Source organism: Apus apus, chromosome 3 (genome assembly GCF_020740795.1).
Source record: "Apus apus isolate bApuApu2 chromosome 3, bApuApu2.pri.cur, whole genome shotgun sequence".
Taxonomy (NCBI): domain Eukaryota; kingdom Metazoa; phylum Chordata; class Aves; order Apodiformes; family Apodidae; genus Apus; species Apus apus.
This window is the reverse complement of record NC_067284.1, coordinates 45,829,630-45,847,985: the sequence shown is the minus strand read 5'-3', so window position 1 is coordinate 45,847,985 and position 18,356 is coordinate 45,829,630. Positions and strand designations below refer to the sequence as shown.

The 18,356-nt window shown below is 39.1% G+C and overlaps 1 protein-coding gene across 3 annotated transcripts in view; it reads right to left on the bottom strand.

Moving 5' to 3' along the window:
• VRK2 (VRK serine/threonine kinase 2) overlaps positions 1-18,026 on the bottom strand; it is a 45,821-nt gene extending 27,795 nt beyond the window's left edge. Inside the window, exons 1-7 of one of the 3 annotated variants that reach the window (XM_051613603.1) lie at positions 17,859-18,026; positions 17,497-17,637; positions 6,542-6,597; positions 5,944-6,013; positions 5,034-5,121; positions 4,812-4,920; positions 3,488-3,580 (exon numbers count right to left, since the gene is read on the bottom strand). In XM_051613603.1, coding sequence (XP_051469563.1) covers positions 3,488-3,580; positions 4,812-4,920; positions 5,034-5,121; positions 5,944-6,013; positions 6,542-6,597; positions 17,497-17,632 — 552 coding nt within the window. In that variant the 5' untranslated portion in view covers positions 17,633-17,637; positions 17,859-18,026. Of the gene's footprint in view, positions 1-3,487; positions 3,581-4,811; positions 4,921-5,033; positions 5,122-5,943; positions 6,014-6,541; positions 6,598-8,094; positions 8,113-17,496; positions 17,638-17,858 lie in introns of those variants that run through there. The other 2 variants (XM_051613602.1, XM_051613604.1) reach the window with 2 other exon arrangements.
• Between the last annotated feature and the right edge of the window lie 330 nt (positions 18,027-18,356).

Below are 18,356 nucleotides of genomic sequence, written 5' to 3'. Positions count from 1 at the left end.
CTTTTAGAGTCTCTATCGATATTGCTTATTCTGCTTTATCATACAGTTACTACTATGTACCAAATTACCTTCAACTTGCTGCAATACTGAGACAGTGCTTCACTTGTTCTGTAATTTATAGGTCTGATCACTTCACGCTTTCTTTCAGGCCTCTCTGAGATTCATGGGCTGTGTACTTCCCTCAGTCCATCACTCCTGTTCTGTCAGTCATTGTGCTGGGTCCATGTTCAGAAACATATTGACTAGAGAATTGATCTCTTGACCTGTAACTCACTGAACGGCCTCGCTCCCTTCTATTGAATAGATCTGCAGCAAGCTGCTCTTTGAGGTCAGTTGATTCTGATCTTCTAACCATTTCTAAACATCATTTGGAGGTCACAGAGTGACAGGACCTTTATTTGTTTCTCTGCCTTGCCACAGAAGGTAGGGGATAGCAGTATGGATTTCCTATGTTCTTTCAAAAAGGGGACTATAATATTTACTGGCTGTGGTGTAAATTTACCAGGTTAATTTACAGAAGAGAGTGCAGCAAAAAAAAAGTCTAACATAGAAAAAATGATCTTTTTTTGGAACTGCAGGAAGTCAGTGGCAAATTCATCCATGATAGTACACATGAACAGCCACTAAATGAAAAATGCAAAGTTGAGTAAAAAGGTACATATGCTTCTTTGAACAGAAATTTCTATCTCTTCACTAAAACAGAATATGGAAATACATTTTGAATATACATATATTGTTCTTAAAATATTAGAAATGGGTTTATTTTAAAAATAAAACAAAACAGTTCATACTTATTTCCTCTTAAAATCCTAAACCACCAAATGCAAAGAACATACTAGCATAAAATTATTAACAAAAACTCACAACAGAAATGGTTAGGTCAGACAACTTTATTATGCTAACTCCCACTGAAGCTACAGGTCTCCCAGCTTGTATTCCTGAAAGAGTTTGACACTGGCTAGATGCTCTCACTCCCTACTTACAAGATTAGTTTGATCACTTCACCTCCCAGTTCCACTGTTTTCAAAAAACAAGAGCAAGGCCATCCAGCTCTACCCTATTTTAACAGAGATAGAAGGTGGGGAAAAAACATTTCACAGGCATTTGGAAGCAATTACAGTGTCTGAGTTTCTAGCTGAAGTGTCTAAGTTAGTACAAGAATGCAAAACTAAAATACAGCATCTCCCGTAACAGTTTGGAGGATAGAGGACACAATATTCCATATTGTTGTCATATTTAGTCAGTGGTAATGCTCCACAGACCTTCCCAAAATACTGTTCTGGTAAATCCATAATACATTCAGCTCACCAGCATGTTATAAAGACAGCTTGATTCATAGAAAAGGCTGTCAAAACATCATGAAGTCTTACATGGGAACTGGACACGTTTGGAACAGGAAGGATCAACTTTCATGGCAAAATTCTATGCAAATTAATGGCACATGCAAATAGCCAAGACATGACAAATGCAAAATAATCTGTGCAAGTACACATGCACAGTACTGATTACCTGCATCTGCGTGAGGATATTGTCTAGTATGGCTCCTAACTCAGGTAAAGAACGTTTACAGACAGCACATCTGAGTCAACAATTCCAGGGGAATAATATTCAAGTAATAATATTCAATTAAGTGGCATATGTAGATCCACCAATTTGAAACTTCTAGCTCTGGTGTTGGAGAGATTATTGCTTCTTCTCACACCCCACAAGCCACAGAGCATACATGTTTCTAGATACAGTGCAAGCTGTGTCTAAAAAATATTTTTTTATTTCACCAGAAACAGTCCCATGATGTCATCTGCCTGCTGTGTAAGCTCAGCAGCATACACATTACCTTAAAATACGTTTAGAAATCACCATCACTGTCTACATGGCTCTAGACTGGCAGACTTCGGTGAAACCAGCAGACCTGTGGCCACTTGTAGAATTTCTGATGCCTGTAACTGGAAAGCTTATCTGAATAACCTCTGAACAGCTCTAAGTTTTCTTAAGCATACTGAAATTAAAATTTAATTCATACCTTACAAATGCAAGCAAATATTAGAAATTCTCCCCTGTTAGCTCTTCTGAATTAGAATGTGAACTTTTGAAAGAGTTTTATGGAATGATTTCAGTAACAAGAAATTTTACTGAGGAAAAATTCTACACAAAACCTCAGCAGTACGATACACTTTGTGCATGTTGAGCTAGGAGCTACATAAATTGGTAAATCTATTGTTTTCTTTTATTTAATAAATATAACAAGTTCTATTTCCACCTAAAACCTCTGTCCACTAACTCACAACTACCTTATTTCTAATCTGTCAATGAATTTACTACTCATGAAAACAAAATACTAGTAGCAGAATCTTCATGCAGACAACACAAGAAACAAATCAGAATACTACCTCACAACCTGGCTGATTCAAAAGCAGTTGACCAAAGTCAGCTACATGTCTTAAAATGTTATGATTACAGTAAACGGACATTTCCAAAATTATTCCAATGTGCAAAACAGCAGCATATCTTGTTGTCATACACAACAGCCAGACAAAAAGAGTCATTGGAGTTATGTTAATGTGATTGGGTAGCAGATCGTTTTCCTCTAAATAGCCTCCTACTTTGGATTCAGCAGGCTAGTAAGCACCATAAACTGAGATTATGTACTGGCTGCTACCACCATCTAAAAACATGGCTGGTTTACACAGTCACGATAGTTTTCAAAACATACATTTTAGGAAGTTGAAAAATTGAATTTGAATTAACCATTTAACCTGAAACTTGTAAAAAAGCAGTTCAATGGTTCAACCTCCAATGGCAGTGAGCAATTTTGCAAGATCTGTTTCTTAATCACTGCAGTAGAAAAATTTAAAGTAAGGGAGAACTATTGCTTACAGCTAATCATATTCAAGTGAAATTAGATAGACTTTTTTTTCCTGAATTATTTTTTTCCAAGAGAAAAGCACACTGAAAATTTATTAACCAAAAAGAAAAGTCATCATAAGAGCATGTAGAGTATGACAGGATCAGAAAATTTGTTTCAAACCATTGCACCAAAACACTTCAAGACTAGTTTTAGGCTCTAGAGTATTAGAGAGCAACAGTCTTAATCTTACTCACCCATTAGATCCACAAGTTGGACATAAGAGTTAGTTACCAGCATGGAAACACAATTCATGGCAATATTAGAACACTAGAACTCCACAAGAATGAAAATGCACTGGGCCGTATCCTTGCACTCTACTAAACTGGCATAACCTAGAACAGCCACTAGGTCCTCTAGCTTACTCTCTTGGTTAGATTACCAACCAGCAGAGCACAAAGGAAACAAAGCAGAATTTTGTCCTGCTTCTTTCTCACATCTTAAAGTCCACAGAGCCACTCTTGGATTTGTTGTCAGAGTACGTGAACATTCATGCATAAACTTCTTTTAAAACACAAATTGTTAATGCAGGATATACATAACTTAAAACTCTATTAAGAAGTGTAGGTAAGTAAATATGCTTACCTCATGTGGATTGTTGTAGCCCAGAAGTAGATTTGCTGCTTTAATGTCACCATGAACATACTCATTTTCATGTATATATTCCAAAGTATCCAGCTGGGAAAGGAAAACATCATCATCTCTACTCTGCCCCTAACCCTAAAACCAAATATTTCTCACTTACACAGTGAAATCAAGGGCTACACAGACTGAGCTGACAAATTTGTTTTGAGTTAGAGCCCAAGGACTGCTCACTCTGCCTACAGGGTCTGTTCTCACCAGGCACACAGCTGACAGCAGATCAGAAACTTTGCCATGAGTAGCCCTGTCTAACTACAGCTCACAAAGCACAAAACTAGTTCTTTATAAATGCTGGAGGAACAGTTGAGAAGACCAAGCTCTTAAAAAAACCATATTCAATCAGCCCTGAAAGTTTACAATATATTTGATCCTGCCAATTATTACCTGACCAGCATTTCATGTCACTCCCCTCCCATCATCATCCTTCTTCAGCACCTGAGGTACAACAGCTCTAATTGCCATTAAAAAAAAATTTGCACATGGCAACTCAGACACCGGACAATCAGACAACCTAATCCTGACTTACATGAATGTAAGTTAGATCAGGTTGTATAAGCAATTGAATAGTCAAGCTTTAAAAGTCCCCAAGGATGGACATTTCACAGCCTCTACAAAGCATGTTTCAATGCTAAGACATTCTTTCCGCACAAATGTTGCCTTTATATTCAGAGGTTTTGCAACATACAACCATTGCCTCTACTCCATTTACTGTAACATTCATTTAGTGACAGCAGTCCTTCACAACACAAACAGTATTACATGGGAGCACGTATAAAATCTACCTTTAGTGTGTGCCAGTCTACACACATTTGAGAGCAAAACTGGTATTTGTAGACTAGCCCAATCCTGGCCTGTACAATTAGCATTTTCAGCAAACACACGAAAATGTTGCATTCAGACATGCAATTGTGAACTTTGACAAATATGGATGTCTAATACAATACTCTTCAGACACTGGAAAAAAAGTATAAGTTTAAGTATATGAGAACAGGGTTACATGTCTCAGTCTAGGCACACATTTTGAAGTGGATGGTCTATATTTAAACTATTAGAAAAAATTCTGGCTTGAGCCCACCAACTTCTGGTTTGCATGAGTTCTTGATATTCAACTTAATACTAACTTTATTTTTGAAAACAGATGAAAAATAAGAAAATACATAGCATTTACACATTAACAGCTATCTAAAGGAACTATATTCAAAAGATAATTTTCTAGTTGAATTCAGCAAGTTCAAGGGATAACAATTTCCTCTGTTTGTTTACATACCATTCGTGCCCCAAGCTGCAGAACAGTATCCTTCCTAAATCTGCTTCCACAATCTTCAAAGATTCTTTGAAGGTCTTCCCCCAGCCTCTCCATGACCATGAATCTATAGCTACCGGGAGAGATACAAAAGGGAGGAATCATTTAAGACTGCAAGTTTGTTTTGCTTTTGTTAAAAATGGATTTTCAGTCAATTTGAGGCTTAATTACAATTAATTTCATTACCTTTTCCCCTTGTACTCAGCCAAGCCTGATCCCCAAAACACTGGAATTCCTAAGCATCTTATTTTTTTGAGATTCATCCATTTTCTTACTGTAACAGTAATAAAGAGATAACATTATGTTAAAGGTAGCTAGAGAATGTCAGGTTTGGTGTTGGCTTTTTTTGTTGGTTTTTGGTTTAGCTATCAAGAATCTGAATAAAACAATGAAACAAATAATACTTATTTGACAGTTGCGTAGCAAAAAATTAAAACTGCAACTTTACTGTGAAGCCCTCTACATTCTCCAAAACAAGAAGTAGGTTTTATGTTTTAGCAATGCGATAATTTATTCCCTTAGAAGGCAGGTAGGCAAATACCAACAGCTGAAAAAATAACTCCCTTAGAAGGTCTACTTTATTCAATACAGAGCGCTTCAAACTATCAAAAGCACTTATGTCTACCAGCAACCTAAGCATCTAAAGTCTTCAGGTCAGTTCCCATGAAAAAAAAAAATCACATACATGCTTAAATGTCTGCAGAATCAAGTGCCTTGATTACTACTAAATCCTGTGATGATTACAGACACTCTTAGCTCTGCAAATGGAAATAGTTACTAGTAGAAACACAGTCACCAATTAGCCCGTGTAGTACCTCTGCTCTAAGGCTGGCCTCCCTCTGGAGTTCATTCATTATTGTGCACTCTGAATTGTGCACATATTAAATTTGGCACACTTCCGTTCTCCCTTCTGATCAGAAAGGAAAAGGATGACACCCAAGTAGCAACCTGAAATTATTATAGCACCAAATAGGAATAATTCAGCGTATACAAAAAGAGTTGGCTATCAAGCTCTAAAGCAACAGTTCTTATCAGAAGTAGTTAAGCCCCAACTTCTCCTTAAATCTACCAGAACTGCAACAGATATATTACTTACTATGCTCTTGTTTTGCAGCCCTCTGGTAAAATTTCAGTTCAGTAAATAAGGGGCCATTTTCAAGATATTCCTGTTGAGAAATAAATAAACTCAGTATCCTAAAATGCATGAGAAAGACAACAGTTTCTAAAGAAAAGTGTATGAGAAATTTTAAAAAAAGTGAAATCCCCATTTGTTCCCACCTGCCACCTCCTATGCCATCTGAAATGTAATTTTAATAAGTGGCTAAAAAGAAAAGTTGTTTGGTAATGCCTTTTCATATATAACACAGATTCTTTCAGGAACTATTTAAGATACTATTTTCAGAAATATTCTAGAACAGGTGTGTTTAACTCCATAGTCTGATTTTCCTTACTAAAGTGTTGAGGGCAGTAATCAAGCAGAGGAAAGAATTAAGTCAAGGAAATACTGTGTGTCATGGAAATGCCAAACATACCCCAAAGCAGGAAAACTATATCAAGGTATATATATAAAAAAAAAAGGGAAAAAAAAAAGCCACAAGCACACAACACAGATCCAATGCTGAAAATAAGGATAGATAATTAAGAGAGAGAGCTGCATAAAAGTTCACAATTTAGAAAGGCGATGTACACATTACCACTTTAATTACATGCACTGCATCATCTTCTACAGGAGCATGAGTTTGAGGGGAAGCTGCAAAATGAGAAAGAGACAGGGATCAACAACAAAATAAATAGCAAACAAAGCATAGAGTGACCAAAAAATAAAGATACCCAAAATTTTGTCTGAACTTCTGCTTTTAAAGTTCAAAGTTTTTCAAAGTTCAAAGAAAAACAAAACAAAATCAACACACACACACAAGTTTTAATCAAGAAGTATAAAAGCAATTTTAACCCACATTTTCAGAGCTCTCTCCCTCAATGCTAATTAAGGAGTAAGCAGGATGTCCCCATTGCATGTTTGCACCACAGTGAGGTATTCCTTTATAACAGGCTATGTTTAAATTATTCCAGTCAACTGAATAACCTCTGTATTTGGTTGCTGTCAATCCACTGTCGTGACAAAGACACCACTTAAAAGTTATGACCTACATTACACCTCTAGACAGGATTGTCTGCTTTCCTCCATTACAAATTAATTTGGCCATAGAACCTTGATTTCTATTCTGACATTATTTAGACACTGGCCTAAGTTAGGGATAGCACAGCCACCACCTGCCTGAAGGAGAGATGAGGAATTGTGCCTCTTAGTGCAAGTAGAGATTTCAAAACAATAATTGACCACATGTGCCAATTACAGCCCAGGAGACAGAACCTCTCTGCACAGACAATGCAATCCTATTTTCTTCTGACCCTGAGAGAACTATCAGTTCTCTCTAATACTACTGAAGCTACATGGAGCTACACTGGGATTAAAATTTAATGAGACTAAATCATCTTTTAGAAATAACACTAAAAAAAACTAAAAAGAATACAGTTCCTAGGAAATAAGTGTCCCTTTCAAACTTCTTACAATGATCAAATACCAACAACAGTCCAGGTGTGAAACACTTCAACTATCAGCACACACAAAAAAAGACTACTTTTATCCGCATAATAAAAATCAAGTAAACTTTGATCTAATCAAACCATCCACGCTTATATTTTTTGATGGTTGGGACAAAGATATTTTTTACAATGAACAGGCTCCTTCAGCTGCCATCTTCCTTCAATTCTATTCAGCATCTGGGATGAATCTAGTAGCATACACACCCCAAACACCTGCAGGGTCCCCACTGCTTTCTGCTTGACACTTCCTTATGTGAATGCTTCTGCGCTAATAACACATTAAGATAAAATGAACATATCCTAAAACAGTAGCTCTGGAAGGTATGAATATGCGTAAACTCAGAGAAGTAGCATTCACATTCAGAATACAATTTAAAACTATCATACTAAGAAGGAGATTTTTGTAAACTTTGTTCTTTCCTTATTATTATACTGAACCGGGAATTAAGACACATGTTTAAGTCTTCATCTTTCTCTGCCACATGTAAACTCTCTTAATAGCTGAAGACATCAGTTTAAAGGAACACATCCCATTTGTTTTCATTGTATTCAACAATATTAAAATACCCAAACAGAATTAGATGAGCTCCCTGACACAGCGAAGAACCCGGGTCTAAAAAAATGTATTTTAATACCAACTTACTTAACAGAGGTTTGACGGGTATAGAGAAGTATCAAATTTAAATTTATTTGAAAGAGTCTGATCTAACTTCCCTGTGGACATCTTGACATTTTATACAGAGAGGCCTCATTCATGGTAATCTGGAACAGACAGTAACAGCTGTCAGGGTAATGAAGAAGAGCAATTAACACAAGGTAGCCCAGCAAAAGGGCCTAACCCCCATGGTTCTTACACAGTGCCGGTGAGGATGCTTTTTGGAGTCCCACTGAAAAAACATCCTGAAGAAAATAAAACCAAAACTAACTGGGAATCATTACAATGTGAAAAGGGAAAAGAGTCAGACAAAGCTCAACAAGATACAGGAACAGATGCTCTACAAAATCAGTAACATGACATGCAAATCTACAAAAGGAGAAATGGTATTATTGGTTTTACTGTACATACATGAAACAAGGCATAACAGTTACAGTGAGTAATGCTCTCAACTTCTTACAGATAATGCTTAGATAATAATTGCATACATATCGATAAGCCAAAGTTCCATATGTACCTTTCGTTACATCTTTTTAATTAACCATTCATACATCAGCCAGCAATATTTTAACTGCAGCTTAGAAATAAGACTATTTTTTGTCCATAAATATACGTAAATGGTTTTTAAAAAATTGTCTCATTACTATGTATAGTTACTTAACAGACTGGAAAGGCTCCCAAGGTTTAACAAACAGTCTGATTACATACCTCATAGACCACCACCACATACTCTCCTGCGAGTTTAGCTCATAGTTAATTACTGTATACTCGTAATTAGCCATGTGCTAGCCTTGTTCTGTGTGGTAGCACATGGCTATTTATAATATTACAATCAGTTAAATGCTAGACTGCAGGACAGTAAGCAGAAACCCTGCAGGAGAGCAATGCTGATAGGCAGGAGGTCTCTGATGGCATATAAGTACACACATAGCATACCAGGAGCACTATATGGCAAAATTATGTTTGCAAAGGATGTCTTAAAATAGCATAACAAGTGTGAGAGTTCCCAATTTACAGTTTATGTTGCTTTTATCAACTAGAAATGTACAATCTCCTTATATTGGGGGGGTACTGATGTATGCACACAATCAAAACCATTGTCTGCATAATTGTTAACTGGGCACACTGCACAAGATTAAGCTGTGTAGGGGGCTGTGGCTGTTTCCCTCTTGTGCCAAGATAAGTCTCACAAAACATTTGTAAAGGGCAAAGGGCATAGCTCTATTTTCGCATCCTTCACTTCATCCACAATCACATCTACCATGCCAGTGAAAAACAGGAATTTAAAATACACTCTGAAATAAAGCAGTGCAGTAAGAATCACATTCTCTGCCATAATTTCCAATGGCTGTGCCTACACAGCACAGCAAATAACTTACCTCAAATTAATCCACGTCCAGAATTCCCTAGTTTCACCCAGGCACAGCAGTTACAGTCTTATCATCCACTTTAATCGTGAAATTCATCCGTTTTGTTGCTGAGTGCCACAGCCTTAATTAATGTAGCTTTCTAAATGTTAATATGACATGGTAACAAAAGAGTGTTTCTGGATGAACTGCCATTTCCTACAACCACCCAGCACAATTGCATGCAGTCTGACAAAGAAACGTGCCAATTCTATTTGCCAGTTCAAACGTGCTTGTTGTAGTTTTAGCAGTTAATTTGTGGCAGTCACATTTGGAATATGGTGAAATATTTTCAATGGCTCTCACAGAACCAGTTTTGTTGACAAAGTTTACACAGTGGAAAAGAAAACAGCAATGATTTGGCAGTTTGAAATAACATCCCTGCTCCTGTCCTCAGCTGGTGTCTTTGCCACTGCTGGATATTTTGAGAATATATTTGTTTGAGAAACAAATAAAATAATTTTCAGAAGTTCTTGGGTTGCTAGGATTTTATTTTTGCTTTGTTTCATTGGTTAAGTAATCCTCAGGAGTGATATTTTCAGCTTCTTTTTTTTGCAGAAATAAAAACTCAGAAGTACAACACTTTGCAAGTTACAGGCTACACATGAAAAAAGCTGGAAAAATTCTGACCCCATTTAAGTCAAGCTAAGAGCTGTTAAACTCAATGGCTAACAAATGGGGGCGAGTGTTGCTCAGAGCATGTAACAACAAAAAGTAATCCAAGTTGCAGGAATATTGTTACTAATACCAAAATATAAACAAATAAATAAAAAGTAGCAGCTGCTATTTAACACACAACTTCAAGTATTTCCTACATATGGAGGGTATTAAGGCAAATATATAAAGGAGCACAAAGCATGTTGCTTCCCCCCTCCTTTGCAATATTCAGTATTTCCCCAGAACTGAAACATTCAGTGCTTGAAGGGTGTTTACAGTCCATACCGTTATGCTAAAGAAGCATCATCATTTCCTAGACAGACTCCTTTTCTGAGTATTGTTTACGAATACATTTTTTTTCTAGATTATTAGTCTTCTAGGTAGCTTTATGAATGCAGAGTTTTATTATACAAATTACATATACATAGCCCTCTGTACTGTGCTTATGAAACCATTTTCCACAAGACCGCTAAACTGGTTTTGGTTGAAAATTGTGTTCAACTGCTAAACTGTTGTACAGATAACTGTAAATGCCTCCTAGTTATGAACATTTCATATTGGTAGAAAATTTCACTACATTTCTTACTCATCTCTCATCTTTACATGAAACCTTAATCTTGATTCACTAGAGCCAAAGTTTTGTATTCCACAGCAATGGAAGCCACTGTTTGACTTTCAAAGTTAATTACTCTAAGCTAGAATAGGTATGACACATCCTTTAACCCCAGGCAGAAAAGCTATGCATGGTCTGCTCTTACAGCACACTCAGATGGGAGTCCAGGCCTCTAATATTTAAAACTTGATGCACAAACTGTTTTCTGGCAAGATTCTGCTCCAGCCCATCTGCTAGTCTGACACAGTGCCCACTCAGAAGATACTATGCCAGTTTCAGTGGGGTACAGGTGCCAAAGACGGCTGAAAGGAGTGCCCTCCATAAGGCAACAGGTGCCCTATCTTTCAGCCAAAGGTCTTCCTGTTACCGTATAATGCTGCTGAGAAACAACATTCCCCACCTTAAAAAAAAATATATATTCAAACCTGGTCTTATGACTTCCTAGTCTTACTTTCCACACCAAGGTCTCGACCCCTGGCCAGAAGTCACACCCAGCGGACTAATGAAGAACAAGACGATGGCTCCCAAATCACAAGTCTGTACATATGGAAAAAAAAAAACCCAAACCTAACACATTTTGTGGCAGAACACTTAAGTGTTACAGCAATGATCTTTGCAGATTTTGTAGCAGACTTTATACTACTATGTAAAAATTAATTATGCTTCAAAATTTAAGGCTTCTAGCCTACAAAAAAAGAAGGGGGAAGATTCAACAGTAAGCAGTCACTCATCAAGGCAGGGAGTATTTCCTCTTCAACATAATGAGCAGGCTGATCCTGTACCTTGTGGTCAGCCCTGAGTAACCATTAAGATGCAAAATCAGGCTAAATTTATGGTTTAGTTTGCCTACAGACAGGGTGAAAAATTTGGTAATATGCTTGCTATTTCTATATTTCTACACTTTAATATGAACTACTAGATAAAAAGATTATTTCCTCAAGTCTTGTTTGTCTGCAAATGAATTTATTTTCACACTCAGGTTTACACCTGCAGGTACGAGACCTTTGCTGAAATGCACTTTAACATCTGAAAGTTAAGAAAAATCCATTCCTAACCAGACAGTTACTTGCTAGTGCCATTAATGATGGGGTTTTGCTATTAATGTTCTTCTTGCCATTAAGTTTATAAAAAATCATGCTGAACATATACCTTTCAGTATCATTTTTACTACATTTTTAATTTGTTTGCTGCACTGTAGTAAGTATTTTCAGTGAAGTTAATTTAAGGAACTGTTGAAATACTTCATTTCTCTATAACCAAGTGCTAAAGCCAGTTTCCTAATGCAAACTAAGGAATTAACAGTATGACAATGACAGAATGCACTTCCATCAGCGCCTCTCTTCCCTGACATAGGTACACCCATGCTATACCAATTATCCATGGAAATTACTCTTTCTGAAATAGAAACAACTTTTCTTTCACACCTCAGCCCGATTCCCAGAACACCAGGCCTCAGAATATCAACATCAGTGTACTATGCTCCAAGCTTAAAAGCACAGAAGGCCACAACCACACCTCTTCTGTACCTCCACCAACAGCAGAGCTCCCTGTGTTGCTGGTATTAAAAGACAATATGCACCCATTTAATCACTGTTTACTGCTCAATATATTAATTCTTCACTGCCTCCTGGAAAATAGGAGGCAAAAAGGAAAGAACAGTGTGCTGGCTATACTGGTAACAGATCTACAAGCAGGGCAGAATTATCACTGATTATAGCTTTATCAATATGTACTTTCCTGAGCTTCCCACATTGTAACAATACATGCAAAAAACCAGCAATAAATACCTGCTGCAAAGCCAACTACGAAAAATGGTTTCAAAACTCCTAGTTTCACCTGTCACTTACACAGTTCCTATTACCATATACAGATATAACACAATTAAAACATATTTACAACATAACAAGTTCTAATGTAAAAGACACTAACATACACGTGTGTATACAAATTTCTACAAAAATAAATATTTTGCAGAGCCATTGGTTTCCACAAGAAAGAAGCCTGCAAGTAGATAGTGCTGCATGCAGCAGATTTCACTGTGACAGTGGAATCTCAACAAAACATTGTGTGACCTTTCTGCTTTTAAATGTTCAGCCTAAATTGTGCATTAATAGAGTGCTTGCAGCAGGACAAGAGAATGATTTATATAAAGAGTGGTGTTAATTACTGACTGTGATCAGGAAGATGAATGAGAGAATGTGAGGCTCTCAGCAGCACCCTTCTCAACTCTTGCTTACTTTCCCAGTGCACTGCCACTGCTCTCCACAGGGCTACAAACTAGCCGTGACACCACCAATGTCACAGTCTTCTGCAGCTCTCTCCATTCTGCTCCCCCTTAGCAAAGAGATAACAGTTCTGTGCCTGAGGTGCCTGACAGCAAATCACCACCAGAAAATAAAAGAAAACCAAACTTCTAACATTCAACATTACAGTTAATACCAGCTTATGATCCATACTGCTCTTGCTACAACTAAAGCAGTGTTTGAGAGAACATCTCTAGATGACTTCTGTTGATTCTGGCAGCAGAAAAAGCTTTCCTCTTCAGAAGCACTGGGAGTAATCAGTATTTGTAAGCCTTCTGCTGCTGGATTTGCTCTAGTTGAGATAAAAATGCAAAGGGAATCCAAGGTAAGGAACAAGTCAACAAAGAAATAGGTAAGATAGCAGAGACAGGTAAGAGAAAAAATAATTAGAAAACTGGGGACAACATTTCTGAGGCAGGACAGAATTTGCAGTTAGCTGTAACCTTCATGTACATAATTAGAAGTTTAGAAGCCCTGCACCTGAAGAGATTATTTGCATTCTAGGGCTCAGGGTCAGGAAATGGCTTTCAACAGCTTTGATTCTAGTGAACAGAACCTTCCACAGAATGCATCCCTTGTAAATATATTTTGCAGAGATACTGTAAAATTTCTAAAGAACGCTGTGATAGATTAATGGAGTATGGAGTACCCTTAATGGCAAATTAAGCTATAACAATGCACATCAAAATCTTTACACTGCTACTGTAAAAATACTTATTAAAAGATATAGCTGACAAAGTTAACCTTCACTTTTATAAAAGGGCTGTGCTGTTCATAGCTGGCAGGCAGACAAATCTGTCTCCACTCTCCTGTCTTGCCCACTGCTCTACAGCTCTTTCTGGGTTAGCTTCTCACTGAAAGTTCAGTGGTCCTCTCACATCTTGCTACATATGCAGTAAAAACTAGTCTGAACAGCACAGAGAAAGAAGGTCCCTCTCAGTATTAAGCATCTATATCTTACTTGCAAAGGTGCATTATCTACTTCACTCCCCTTGATTCTCAAACACAGCTGAACTCTTTGTAGGATCAAGCCCTAAAAAAGCTATGGAATGATATACTTTACATAATATAAACACATATAAGAGATAAAGAGGTGGTCTAAACAAAAAAAGCTTTAGTTAGTGTCAATACTTGGGGATAAATCTTGCACATTTTCTCTTTTTAATTGTAGGATGAGCTACTAGAGAAACTAAGCCTTCAGTTCAGTGCTACATGTAACATTCCCTACCCCTTCTGAAAGAAGAGATTAAATGAACACAAATACCATTATAAAAGTGGTAGCTGTATTTCTTCAGCCGTGCTGTCACTTATAAAAAAACCACAAGAGTAATAGCAAGGGCCCCAGACTATATTCTCATTCCCAGCTAATTCACTGACTGCTTTCCACCTCAGTTCAGTATCAGTCAAACTGCAAAAAAAAACATGATTTATGAAATCACCTGAGTGGTCTGTGTGATCAGGCAGAAAACGAATAAAATCTGCATGGAACTGACTGAATTTCATGTGCTTTACCACTCACAAGGTCCAGTGTGATTTGACTGTAACAGCAAATGTCAGAGCTATATTCTGAGTTATCCAGGAACACTTTTTTTTTTTTTTTTTCTTGCACATGGAAAACTACACCCACTTCCACCAGAGGAAATGAAACTAGAAACTCTACTAGAGGAACCCATCAGATGCAGTCCTAACTCGTAACAGCAACATAAGGATTCAAAGCAGTCCCTTCAGACAGCCTCAAACCATGCACTTGGAGAACAAATTCAGCACAGCAAACCACACCAAACCTAGCTCAAAGTAAAATAAACCCTCAGCTTAAATACAGTAGATGTTAGGCCATAGCTACCAGTCCTGCCATTTACCCATTCACTTCTGTTACACCAAACTACTTGCAAACATATATACTTCGTTTCTCCAGGTTTTTCAGTGACCATTTTTACTTTGCAGAAAAGCAGCAGCAGTGGTATTTAGGTTGTTACTGAAATCTTTTTGCTTCATTTACACGGGCACTCAGTGAAACAAAATGCACCTTCCTCTTCTTTCTAAGAGCCAATTTATAACTTCCCTCCTGCCTTGAAAGTTCCTTCACAAAAACCTGAAGTCTAGATGCAACTTATGCCATAGAACATGGTTTGGGCTGGAAGGGACCTTACAGATCATCTAGTTTCAAGCCCCCTACATGGGCAGGGTCACCTCCTACTAGACCAGGTTGCTCAGAGCCCCATCCAACCTAGCCTTGAACACTTCAGGGATTACGCATCCGTAACCTTCCTGGGCAACCTGTTCCAGTGTTTCATCACCCTCATACTAAACAAGTTCTTCCTAATGTCTAACCTAAACCTACCCTCTTCCAGTTTAAAGCCATTGCCCCTTGTCCTATCACTACATCCCCTCATGAAAAGTTGCTTTCCAGCTTTCCTGTAGGTCCCCTATAGGTACTGTAAGGCTGCTATAAGGCTTCCCCAGAGCCTTCTATTCTCCAGGCTGAACCAAGCCCCAGCTATCTCAGCCTGTCTCCATAGAAGAGGTGCTTCAGATGGTACAAGTAAAATTGTCCACCCTCCTGAAGTTTATAGCCACAGAATAATAGCTAGAATGGTACAACTGGGCAACCACTTTAGAGAAGGAACATCTGACCACATATAGGACTGTCACACCATGAAATAAAATACCGATCTTCAGCTGCCATTCAGTTCTTTGTGATTAACCATAATGGACAGGAGAAGGAAAAAAAAGAGGGAGAAGAACACTTCAGTGCAATATAAAATGTTCCTGAACAGCTGAAAGCAGACAAGCACCATGAGATAGCCAGACAGATGTAACAAAGATCACAGTAAATCTGTCATCAAGAGACCAGTGGCACCCGAGTGCTACATTTATGACTGCAAATTACAAAAAGAGCAAGCACACTAACCCTTCTGTAGAAAATACAAACCTCTTCTTTCTACAATAGGTGTCTGATGCTACAATTTGACACTGATGGACAACACCCTCACCTCCATGAAACCACAGCAAATCTAGCATAGGAAGGAGTCTCCGCGTGCAGAACATCAGCTACTAAAGACAAAAGAACTGAGAAGGAACCTGCCATATGATGTCTGTTGTAATCAACACGTGTTTCGTTATAAAAATCTGGAAATCACATTAAGTAGAAAGTTCATGCTGCAGAACAGTGTATTTATTAATAGATTATTTTCTGACAAATCACCCAATGTGAAGTTGAAGGAAACATCACTAAGAGATGAATAAAAAAAAAAAAATAATCAATCAAACAAAAACAAATAAACAAACAAAAAAAAACACACAAAAAAAACCAACAACGAACCAACCAAGACTGGGAAACTAGCAAAACTTAATTTTCCATGGCAGAAACACACAAAAAGGAAAAGCTTAAAAAATTAAGGTATAGCTGATTCCTGCATAAAGGAAGGTCAGTTTATGTATATGACTGACTTGCTAATCAAGTTTTAAACATTAATATTCCAAATATAGAGTTAACAGACCTCTAACATAAAAAGATCATGTTTGGCTCCAGGGACAATATACTCAACTGCTTCTAGATAATTCTTTACTGCCAACTCAATACAAGCTCAATTTAGTCCCTGTCAGTCACTGTGGACTAGTTTGTCCGTATACATTTGCAGTGCAAAAAAAAACAAACCAAACAAACTCATAGTATTGCTTGGAAACAGGATTTGCTCTTTTATAGAGACCAGCAACAGTTACATACATTATACCATCTTCAGTGACCTGGAATGCTTTACAAACTGCCTTTCAAAACCATGCATTCCTTAAAAAACACACTTAGAAATGCAGCAGCTTCTTCTGAAGAAAAGACAGAAATATATTTAGACTACAGGAAATAAAGAATAGCATTTCCACGTTTGATGAATGATTTTAACTCATAGGCAACGCCCATCTAACTATTGTTACTGCTAATTATCTCAGATGAAAACTGATTTAGTCTTGGTCAGCAGATAACATTTCCAGTAACAGGAAACCCAGACCATTCCTGGCATAAGAGCATTCCATGCGTAAGACTGGCATAAGCCCAAACCAGCTCACAAAAGCAACACCGTTTATTTGAAGAGCACTGCGTGCTCTTCAGTAGTGTTTGACAGCAGCAGCAGCAGCACCTTGCCCACCGTTCACAAGCTCCCCAGAAAAAAGCGCACTACACTAGGAGCCAGCAAACTGGTCTGGCTGGCCCATGGAGAACGCTGCAACATGAGCAACACCTCTGAACAAGGACACACAACAGCGTGCTGAGACAGTCAGAAAACCATACTTCAACAGAGATAACCAACAGCGTGAAAACAAGAGCAATTTTTTAAAAACCTATTCTGTCTCATTCACGTATGGAACGTACAAAGAAATTTACAAGTCACCTTCCGAACTACCACAGGCGTTTTACCTAAATAGATCAAGCCAAATCCTCCCTGGCCGATCTGACTGCCCAGCCGCCAGACTTTTCCTTCGGTGTCTTTCAGGATCATGTCTCTTGGGAGAGGAACTGGCAGCTTGCCCCTGCCGCGCTCCTTCGGCGGCATCGCACCTTGAGGGGGAGGAAACGGCAGAAGTTGACTCGCATCAAAATAAACATCTTTTGATGTCCTCTGCCCGAGAGGCACCGCGCAGCGGACGCGGCCTCCCCTGCCTCAGGGCCTTGCCGGGGCAGCCAGCTCACGGGCAGCGGCCTCCCTGCCAGCGGCCGGCGGGACGGGGCTACTTGCCCGGCCCATGCTCGGCCTCCCCGCCCGCTCCCCCCATGCCCACCTCCGCAGAATCCCCGCGGCCTCTCCCCGGCGCCGGCTACCAACTTCTCGGCCGGGAACTTCCTGCAGGCCGGGCCCGGGCGCCCAGCGCCCGCCCGCAGCGGCGGCAGGAGGAGGCGGGCCGCCGTCCGCAGGCGGGAAGCCCCGGGGCGGGGAAGAAGGAAAGGCCGGGCCGCGCTCCCTCAGCCGCCCGGGCTCCCTCCGCAAGGCGTGGCCCGGCCTGAAGAGCGGGGCGGGAGGCAGGAAGATGCCGCGCAGCTCCTTCCAGCGTGGCCCGCCTCCCCTCAGCCCGCCGGGCCGCTCCCGGCGGCGGCAGCGCGTCCCGCAGAGCGGGGGTGGGAGGGGAAAGGCCGAAGCTAAACGGCGCACCTGGCTCCGCTCGAGCCTCGGTCACTGCGGTTCTCCCTCTTTTTGAACTGCATGTCCCGACTGAGGAACTTACTTTTGCTGTTGTTGCTCATGGAGTGGGGCAGATAGACGTAGTGAGTTGATCAGACTG